The 10,350-nt window shown below is 55.6% G+C and overlaps 2 protein-coding genes across 2 annotated transcripts in view; both read right to left on the reverse strand.

Annotated features, from left to right (window-relative positions):
• LOC309640746 (homeobox protein Hox-C4) overlaps positions 1 to 4,081 on the reverse strand; it is a 64,586-nt gene extending 60,505 nt beyond the window's left edge. Inside the window, exon 1 of the mRNA XM_082419960.1 lies at positions 3,985 to 4,081. The gene's annotated coding sequence lies outside the window, so the exon portion shown is untranslated. The remainder of the gene's footprint in view (positions 1 to 3,984) is intronic.
• Positions 4,082 to 4,528: 447 nt separating this feature from the next.
• HOXC10 (homeobox C10) lies at positions 4,529 to 9,686 on the reverse strand. The gene is made up of 2 exons (XM_082419955.1): positions 8,824 to 9,686; positions 4,529 to 5,659 (listed from the first exon to the last, which is right to left on the reverse strand). Exons 1-2 carry the CDS (start codon positions 9,572 to 9,574, stop codon positions 5,382 to 5,384), a joined length of 1,029 nt encoding a protein of 342 aa, XP_082276081.1. The 5' UTR covers positions 9,575 to 9,686; the 3' UTR covers positions 4,529 to 5,381.
• Positions 9,687 to 10,350: the final 664 nt, after the last annotated feature.

Genomic DNA, 10,350 nt, shown 5'->3' on the forward strand with positions numbered 1-10,350 from the left:
CTCGCCCTCCCTCCCTCTCTCCCTCCCTCGCGCGCTGCCGCTCGCGGGGCCCTCCCGCGGGCAACCTGTTCTGGACCAAATCCAGGTATCTCCGAAAGAGACAAAAAAGAAAGGACCTCTTACGTGGAAAAGAAAGACCTTTAACTGCATTTATTTTTCACGCTCTGACCCTTGGTGGGCCTCAGTTCAGACGTCCTGGGCCCGGCCCTGCAGCTGCAGAGGTGTGCGGTGCCTGCCGCCTCGCCCACGCTGGCCGCCGCGCTCCGCGCACTGTGCGCTGCACACTCTGGGCCGCCGCCCCCGAGGCCCAAACACCAAACAGACCTCAAGGTCCTTACTACAGACTCAACCTCCGGTTGCCCGCCTCGCCGCTGGCCTCTCCCCGGGAGCCCGCTCCGCTCCGTCTGCGGCCAAAGTCCACACACAATCCACCTTGTTCGTGCTCTCGCGCCCGGCCGGACACCCTTCCTAGCCAAGGCGCCCACTGGCCACCCTCGGGCCGCGGCCTTGCCCGGGGCTGCAAACCTCCTCCCCTGCACGGGACCCACACAAAGCCCAGTGTCCTGACGCTCCCACCCGCAGCCCCCCGTCCCTGGCCCCGATGCCCTGCACCTGTTCCTGAGAAGGGCTGCATCTCCGGGCGAGCCGAGGCAGGCCGGTGGGCCCGGGCGGAGGGTGCTGGGGAGCCGAGGTCCCAGGGAGGCCACAGAGGCTCGGCTGGCTAAGCCGGAGCCCCCGCAGGCGGGCGAGAGATCTCAGAGACCAAGGCTCTCCTTGTCGAGCTCTTGCCTTTTCCTCCTTCTCCTGCAAGTCTTAAACACTCACACGCCGAGAGTTCAGCTCTATAAATCCTGCTCCTCTTTCCCATATCATAATTAAAAAAAACCAGTAGGGGAGGTTTTAACTTTTATTGCGATTTCTGGAGTTGGGCTGCGGAGCATATATTAAGTTTACGCTTATGCACTCTCGGCGGGGAGGGTCCTTTAAGAAATAAAAATCCATCTTAATATCCGCAGACGAGAGATAATTTTTTCCCTCCTCTTCACGCTGTTTCTTTTGAAGACTCCCTTCCAGCGAAGCGAATAAATAATCACCATTGCCTTAGCCATGATCCACGGCCCCAGGGCCCCTTGGTGGACTCTGGCCACCAGACTGGCCCTCACCTTGGCCCTGTGAGAATGTACCCCATTCCCCAGGATATGGGGGGGCACCCTGACCCATAGCTCTGTGGCCACCCACCCCATAAGCCCACCAGCTCTGAAACAGATATTAGGGCAGAGAGACCCAAAGCACAGAAGTCGTTCATTGGTGAATTTCGGCCCATCAGGGATGTTGTCTCCAAGCCAGGCACTCCTGAGCACCCAGCCCCTGCCTGGGACTCCCTTCACTCCAGCTGGCCCCGGGCTTCTGACAGCCTGAAAACTCAGAGACTGCTAGGGGCTCCCAAACTGGGGAAGCCCTTGCCTGCCTCGCACCAGCTGGCCTTCCTCTCTGAAAACCTCCCCATTTCCCCAGGATCCATTGGGCGATTTGAGCACTTCCTTCCAAGGGAAGAGATTTTTTTCCCCTACCAAGGGCTGGGGGACAGACAGAAAGACAGACTGACAATTTCAGCTGGGGAGAAGGAAGGCCCTATTCCCATTTTCCCCTCTAGTCTCCATGGGGTCTCTTCGTACAGGAGACAGGGAAAAATACACGAGTGTGCACAAAAATATATACAGGGGATCTGAGAGAGCCTGGAGGAGACAGAGATATAGAAACAGAGAACCACACTCATCCAAGGTTACATATAAGCCCCCAGCAGAAAACTGCGTGAATACAGAACTCCATGTACATATTGTGTTCCGGGGACGTGATTTTGTTCCCTTGTCTGAAAGTTTATAATGTTTTAATAATCATAATAATTCCAAAGTAAGAGAACCAAGAACCTGGCTTTCTCTTTCCCAGTCTCTCTGAGAATGGGGGTGTATCTCCCCATTCTCCCTGGGCCTCCTCAGTTTTCTCTGCAGGCAGAGAAACCTCGCTGGAGAGCCCTCTCTCTAGTAACCAGGACCAGAATTGAGCAACCAGAGGGGCCAAGGAGGGGAAGAAGCTTTGCAAAGTTGCACATTGCTTGGATTCTCCCTAACCCAGACCCTCCCCTCCTCCCCCTGGCATCAGCCAACAACTTCCCCAGCAATATGGTAATGGTGGGCGCTGGTAGCCTCCTTTCACCCAGACATTTCCACACAGCGCGAAGACAAGCAGCTGCCTGACAGGCACAGACACAACACACCAAGGCCTACGGGCAACAGACAGCTAAAAAGAGACCAGAGCCAGATTCTTGCCCTGATGTTTCCCAGTAGGGTAGGTGTGGGGGGTTTCTACTTGGACTGGATGGCTTTCCTCCAGCCTACTAACACCCTAAATATGCCCGTCTCCTGGCGATGGAGATATAGAAGGGGAAGGTGAGGTGGCTGAGCTGGTGCTCAGAGTTTCCCAACTCTTAGGACCCCAGGCACCCCACTCTTCTAAGGAGAAGCTCCAGCCCCAGCCGACTGGAGGCAGACTTTTTTCCTTGGAGGTGGAAGGTAGGAGAAGCTAACCCTTCCAGAGACTCCTTTCTCTTTCTGTGGTCTTCTCTCTCCTAATCATCCTGCCCCACCCTGCTACCCAACTGAGCTGGCCCACCAGGCCACCTCTTACTCAAATTCCTGAATTTCCTTGGAATTGGTTAGACCTTCTTTGTCTGTCTCCATCAGGTGGGCCCAGGAAACAATAGCTGCAGGAAAAACTCCTCTCCCTCAATCACGGGGATGGGGACAGGCTGAGGAATGGACAGGATAAAGCGGGGTTCTCCAGACTTGTGGTGTAGCCCCACTCACAGCTAGCCCGCCTCAGTCTGTACCCACTTTGCCCTATCTAGGAGGGGGGCTGGGGGCAGTCCCACTGGGGAGGGTAGGAGCAGGATAGGTGGGTTGGGGGCCCTCGACGATAACCGACTGATGTAACTCAGGCAGTTTCTTGTTGCCGAGTTCAAAACTCAATCCCAACAACATGAAACTACCTAAGCCACAGATCAGCTGAGCGAACAGGGCGGGAGATTCAGCTTTGCATCTATCAGGAGGAGAAGGGAAGGGGGTTGGGGAAGGAAGAAATTCAGCCCCGTCCCCCTTTCCGCCCTCACGACCTCCCTAAGGACTAGAGAGTAGACTTTGGGTGGCTGGGTGGGTAGGGGATCTGACTGCCTCATCAGCTGCTAGTCTAAACAAATCGCTCAGAGAGACTGGTGAAATGGGACCTCCAGCTGCCAAACCCCCGCCCCGCCCCCAGCACCGCAGTGGAGCTACCCCCCTGCCTCTGGCCCTGGCCCTGGGGGAAGCTGGAGTGTCCTTCCACTCTCCAGCTGGGTCCCCTGTCTTGCCCTTCTGGCTCTCCTGTGCTCTCCTCCTAGATTCCCTCTGATCTTCTCCGTCTCTCAGCTGGGCTCTGGCTTCCCTTCGTCTATGTGTGGCTGAACCACTCCAGAGCCTCTTCCAATCAGGCCACTTGCCTGGCAAAGCCCCACGGCCAGGCAGAGTGGGGACCGAGAGCCTGGCTAAGGCTCACGTCCAAACCAGCAGAAAGCAGGAAAACCTAAGCTTCAAGCTCCAACACTCTCTAGCCCATCCTCCCTCTGCTTCCCCCAGCAGACGACCAGAATGAGAGACACCTAGACCCATGTGTCGAACTCAAGGCGGCCCTAAGTGACCGAGTAAAGAAAGAAGCCAAAAACCACCAATTTACCCCTTTGACCGCCGAACCCCACGGCAACGGGCTGGGGACGGGGAGCTCACGGCCACTGCCCTCCACTGCGAGCCGCCACAAGGCAAGCCTGGGCTCTCAGCAAGCGCGGATGCGCGAAACACCTTCCACCCTGCTCTGCCCACTGCGCGCTGGGCACCTGGGGACGCCGCTAGTCCCCACGCCACCGCCAAGAGAAGAACAAGAAACCGCTTCTCTTACCTTGTCGCTGCCTCGTCCTCCTCCTCCTCCTCTTGCCGATGCCCGTGCTTCTGCTGCTGCTGTCGAGGGGGGGTGGCTGAGCTCCTTGTCCCCCTCCGGCGGTTAAGTTTATTCCTTTCCTTGGATAGGTGGGGGGCTCTTGGGGTTCCCCCGAGCAGCGGTGGGGTGCGCCTGGCCCAGCACCCCAGGCAATCAGATCCGTCTGCTCCTCAAGATTGCAGTTTGCTCTCTGCCTCTTTCCCTCCTCCAGTCACCTTTAAATGCATCTTTTACTGCAGCACCACATTATATTTGCAGATCATAAAATCCACCTCTCGCGCGCACCAAGACCGTCCTGACATTACTGTTTTATGACCTTGACTTATTGTGGTCACCTGGATAATATTTAAATCAACGTTATGGTCTCTCACTTACATTAAACCCGCCAAGAGACGTTCTAGAAAGGCTCTAGGAGATGACTCAAACACAAAACACACATCCACACACTCAGCCTCTTTGGGGGGAGGGTGTCGCTAAAAAAACGCTAAAAACAAAAAACCACCCATTTGAGGATTATGATTCTGGAAATTTATTAGGATTTTTTTCTCCATTAAGGAAGCTACATGCAAAAGATACAACATACAGAATATCTTTAAATAACACAACTCCCAGACAGGGACAGGGCGATATTTGGGGGAGGGGCACTCTGTCTTTGCTTCACTATGTTCTATTTTAAATTAAAAAAATTTTTTTTTGCTCCTCTGGATGGAATTTCTGAGATGGCAGTGCATGGGGGATGTAGGGGTGCTGGGAGAATGGGAGAAAAGCAGAAAGCAGTACAAATACGAGACTTCAAGCAGATTCTCAGAGCGACTGGGAGGTGAAGACACAGAGAGGGTTTGGTGCAGGCGCTGGACGCTACGACAAACACACAAACACTAGCTGAACTTTCCAAAACGTCTATTATTCTAAGGAGGAAATGCAGCAAGGAAGGAGCGATTCTGACTGTGCTCTTCGAGATTACAGACCTTCTCTGGTTGATTTTTTTTTTTCCTTTTTTTCCCTATAATTGGGTGGATTCGACCTTAACTTTGCCTGGAGAACGGGGTGCTATGTGTGAGTGCGTGGGTGAGTGAGGGGTTGACACACACACCAGCCACACTCCCACCCTCGTCTATGCAGGCACACCACACCCCACAACCCAGCACCCCATTTCTCATGCTTTAGGTGGACACATCTTCGCAGCACGAACCATGGGTCCCTTGAAAGGAGTGTCTGAGGTCTTTGCCTTTTTTGCAGGCGTGTTGCATTTATACTCAGGGAGGAAAAAATATATATACTACCAGGCACAAAGGGAGGAGGGGTGGGGAAAGGAAGGAAGGGGGGGAAGAGGGGGAGTGGGAGGGGAGGCCCCTCGCTCAGGTGAAATTGAAATTGGAGGTCAGTTCCCGGATTCGATTCTCTCGGTTCATTTTCTTGAGTTTCATTCTGCGATTTTGAAACCAGATTTTGACTTGTCTGTCTGTAAGGTTAATGGTCTTGCTAATCTCCAGGCGGCGCTCTCGTGTCAAATACATATTGAACAGAAATTCTTTCTCCAATTCCAGCGTCTGGTGTTTAGTATAGGGACACCTCTTCTTCCTTCCGCTCTTTGCTGTCAGCCAATTTCCTGTGGTGTTTTCTGCCTTTATCTCCTCTGTTAAAAATAACATTATTTACATAAGTATCCCTCGAAGAGGCAACCCTCGCAGCACTGCAGCCTTGGCCAGCTTGCAGTGGGGGCAGCTGAGGGAGCACAGGGGAGCTGTTCTCGCCCCACAGGCCTGGCTGGTGGGGTCCTCTTGGCCTCAAGGCTCTTAGAATTTCTTTGGGGTCTAGACTTACACGGGAGAAAGACAGAAAGTACTGCCTCCAATGCGTCTATTAAATTTAATCACCCAATCCACCTTGACCTAGCATGTTCTGAGTACTCCTGCTCTCCCTTGGCTTGCTGACCCTGGTGTGCACTCTAAGCCTCACCAGACCCCGCCTCCTCTCTGTTCCTTGCCAGCTCTGTAAAAATCCAACCAGAAGGAAAAGTGTTTTCCAGGCCTCAGACCGGGTGGCAGAGGCCACCTCGCTGCCCAGAGCAATTTCCAGAGAGCTTTGACCCCTTTCAACGCAGTGGAGGGATGTCGCCCCAGACTCTGCAGCCAGAGGCCATTGCAGCCGTCTCTGCACCAGATCCCCAGCCCTGGCTCCCACCTGAAGTGTCACAGAGCGACTCTACCCCATTGGATCTCCCATTGCCAGCTTTTCCTATCCCGGCCATTTCCCCCAGGAGTAACTGAGGCAGGGAGCTTGTGCAGGCAGCAGAGGTCAGGGGCAACAGCTCTGGGGCATGCTGAGGAGTCCTCAGACAACTGCCCTGGCCAGAGACCTAAGGTCAAGGGAGAGAGAGATCCTGAGGAAATGCAGCCTCCTGGAAATCTCCTGCCTAGTCTATGTAGATATGTATGCGTGCATGTTCATGTGTATTTCTGCAGAGATACACACTCCTACACATATGTACATACACACAGGGATATGTACACATGTGTCTATTTATATCAGGAGATGCTATAAGTGTGGTGTGTATTTCCCTTTCCCTTATCTACAGCTTCTCCCCCCAGCACAAATTCTTGCTGAAATGAACCAGCCTTGCTCCTCAAGCAGCAGAAGAGACCTTGGCCATCTTTTCTAGGGAAAAACCCAGAGTCCAGAGACCCGAGAGGGGCACCCAGCAAAGGACTCTGCTGTTGGCTCTGTGCTCTAGCTCCCCTTCTATGCCAAATGAAACTGCCAGGTTCCTGGATCTTAGCTTGATGGGGAGTGGGGTGGGGGTCCTAGGGGAACCAGGAGGCATCAGAAAATGCAAACTTGAGGCTGCAGTTTAAAACACTTGAATGTCCTTAATTCTGTTCCCACCTCTGCACCTGCAGCCTCCTGCCAAATTGTTTAAAGGCTCTCCACATCTAACTCTGTGCCATTTATTTTTTATTGGGGTTGTTGGGGTGTGGGGGAAGGGGAGAAATTACAAATGGGGAGTCTGGCCCAAAGCCCTCTTGCCTCTGGCCTGGTGGAGGCACCACAATGAAGGGGGCAGGCAAGAAGGGAGCAGGCAGAGTCAGAGGGATTAGTTGGGGTGGGAGGGTTTAGATGGTATGGGGATGGCAGGAGAGAAAGGGGAGCCTACCGGAATGGGGGCAGTTTGAGCTAGGAGGTAGGCTTGTTAACCTTGACTTTTCTTTTGGTGGGGCTAGAACGCAGCTTTTCCTAACCCTAAATCTGCACCCCAACCAAGCTCGGGGTGTGGGGAGATGGTATAAAATTAAACTTTTGTGCTGCACATGTGCCACCACCAAGGCTTCGTGGGTATGCGTGCCTCTCTCCCCCTCCCCCTCATGAACACACCCGTGCCCACCTTCTGGCTAGGGTCTCCATGGGCTGATTTGCCAAGGCCACCTTTGATTTGCAGAGGAGACCCAAGAGGGCGAGGGTCTGCCCTCACCCGCCAAAAGAGTGCGTGTGCATGTATGAGAGGGCATGCGTGAGTGTGTGTGAGTGTGACACAGGTCGCCTCCGGGCATACGTGTGGACCGCATCCATACACAAAACACCATAAGACCCAGGCTGCCCCCAGTCTGCTCAGTTTTCACTGTTTCATCTGCCTCTGCACCCAAAGAGCCCTTCTTACACACAGCCTCCAGTAGCCAGTGCTGTGGGGAGCAGGTTTATCCCCTGCCCGCACCCCCCACCCCCGCCCCGCCAGTTGGGCCTTTTCTGATGCTTTTTGCTCCAACTTTTCAGGGAGAGTCCCCTCAGCCTCCCTCCACTGCTCCTGTTTCCTCCACATTTTCTCCAGGTGTCAGAGAATGGTCCTGAAGGCCCCCAGTACTTGCAGCAGAAATGAATCTTGAACCCTGAGCTTGAACTCTGGCTAGGCTTTCCCTCGCCACCAAAATTACAATAAAATCCAACTAAAGCCTCACTCCCTTTCAGAAGAAAACCGCTTACCATGCACACAGAAATTTCCCGACCACTCATTTGTAAGCTGCTTTTGGAAACCAACGGGGAAAAAATTTTTTTAACGTAACTATAAAAAAAAAAGGAAAAAAATTTTCAAAGGGGAGACAAAAAACTTACAACATTCCAAATGCCCTGTTCCAACGCCATACGCAGCCTGGGCGTCTGGGGGAGGGAGGGACGTGGCGGGCAGCCCTTCACCTCCACCTCTTCCGGCCCCAGCGCGGCTGCCAGAGGCCCCCGGCCGAGCCAAAAACCGCAGGAGCCCAAGCCACACGCACAAATCAGACCCACAAACAACAAATCGCGCCTCGAAGGAAACAATTTTCAACTGAGAAAACGCAGTAAAGCGAAATGCCCCTTCTCCCAAGCCTTTCCTAGTCCCTGGCCCAAGATCGCCATTTTAAGCTTTTTGCATGCTTCTGACCTGAGCGGGGGTGGGGGTGGAGGGGTGGGGAGGGGGGCATCAGCCTCCCAGGACACCAACGCAGAGCAAGCAAACCAAAGCCAGCACGCGCCCGGGATCGGTCCCCCGCCCTGGGCAACACAAGACGCTGCAGGCTGCCCGCCGTGCGCACCACCCCGGTCTCGGCGCCCACGGCCGCTGCCGGCCGGCACCTCCACTTCGCCGCTTACCTTCCCTAGCCAAATGAGGCGCCACCAGCTTGGCGCTCAGCAGGCACGAGTCTCAAGCCGGGGTCGCATTCCCAAGACCGTCCAGGGCCTCCTCGGCCCAACCCTCTCCCTGCCCCCGCCCCGGCCACGAAGACCAAGTGCCCGAGCGTCCCACCCGGGCCACGGCCCAGGCGGCCTTACCTTTCGCTTCGTTATCCGAGGTGTCTGGGCTGGAGTCGGCGGTTTTGGCCCGATCCTTTTCGCTCTCCAAGGGGCTGCCTTTTGGGCCCGCCAGGCTCTGCTCGGTCTTGATCTCATTGGGGCTGGGGGTCTGGCTGTCGGACTTGGGGGTCTCAGGGAAACTCACTTTACCCCGGAGCTGGGGAGACTCCAGATGTTCGGCGCGCGGGTTGAGACTGGCCCGCTGCTCGAAAGGGGCTTCGAAGTCGTTGGCCCCGGCACAGTGGGGCGGCTTGTCCAGCGCGGAGTAGCTCGGGCTGGCGCGGTAGTAGCTGGGCACCGGCACCTCGTGCTCCCCGAGGCAGGACTCCTGCAGGGGGTGGGAGTAGAGAGCTGCCTCGGGGCCACTTTTCGCCCGCTTCTCTGCGCTGTACATGCAGCAGACATTCTCCTCCTTGACACTAGGTGGGTAGGAGCAGGAGGATAGCGGCCTGCCAACAGGTTGTTCCAGGCGGTAGGCGGCTTTGGGGTCGCCCCAGGAGTCCAGCTGCGAGAGGTAGGACGGGTAGGTGTTGAGGGCGAGGTTGGGGCTGCTGCCCTCGTCCCTCTTGGAGAGCGAGGGCGCGAGCCCGCAGCCCCTCATCACCCCGCAGTTGAAGTCACTCCCAGATTGCATATACATGCCTGCGCTCCGGCTATAGCGCTCTCCTCCGCCCGGCGCAACCAAGGGCTCCGCGTACGAGTTCGGAGTTACATTGCGAGGGCATGTCATTTTCAGAGAGAGGGGTTTTTAAGGAGCAATACTACTGCGGAGGAGCTGACATCTTTTTTTTCCCCATCCGGGAGGGGGGGCGGTTGGAGGGGCGGGAGGGAAAAGAAGGGGAGGGGGGGAAATATCAGCTCCATAATTATCCGCGCATTCGGCCCTCACCATGTGACGGCTAGACCAATGGGATTTGAAAATGGCCTTGATGATTCAGACGGCCGTGACGTCAGCGGGGTCAAGTTGTCTGCAGGCGGAGCGCGCAGCGTGGAGTAACAGCGCCACCTAGCAGCCGCCTCGAGGTAGGGGTGCCGGAGCCCTTCCCCGCGAACAAAGGAAGGGCCCCCGGGGCGACTGGGGCAGGAGTGGGGTGGAGGGGGGATGAAGGGGTTCTAGGGAGAATGGGGTTTGTTTACCCGGGAAGCAGCCTGTAACTCTTGGGGAGAGGGGAGCGGAGAGGGGGAAAATGCGGGACAGAATGAGAGAGCGAGGCAACTCGGGGCTCAAAACAGTCACATTCAAACTAAAAGGTCAAGACACGATTCAGGTACTTCTTCCCCTCCTCACCTCCTCTTTTCCTCGCCTTGGCCCCCGCCCCCACTTCTTCCCCTGGGATGGGAGTGGGGTGAGGTTTGGGGGAGGGATCCTGCGGGCCGAGAAAGGGAGAGAAAAAGTTAAGGAATCCCAAACGGAACTAAAGTTTCTCCTCTCCTGCGTCCTCCTTCGTCGCGCTCGGCCCTTGGGGCTGGGAGCTCAGCTCGGGACCTCCCGTCATGGAAGTTGGT

This window comes from Balaenoptera physalus (genome assembly GCF_965194825.1).
Source record: "Balaenoptera physalus genome assembly, chromosome: 13".
NCBI lineage: Eukaryota > Metazoa > Chordata > Mammalia > Artiodactyla > Balaenopteridae > Balaenoptera > Balaenoptera physalus.

What these genes read in the sequence shown, in the direction of transcription:
- HOXC10 (XM_082419955.1), bottom strand. Translation starts at nt 9,574, where the DNA reads ATGACATGCCCTCGCAATGTAACTCCGAACTCGTACGCGGAGCCCTTG. An exon ending in CTCGGATAACGAAGCGAAAG is followed by an intron (nt 5,660 to 8,823) that starts GTAAGGCCGCCT and finishes TATTTTTAACAG; the next exon opens with AGGAGATAAAGGCAGAAAAC.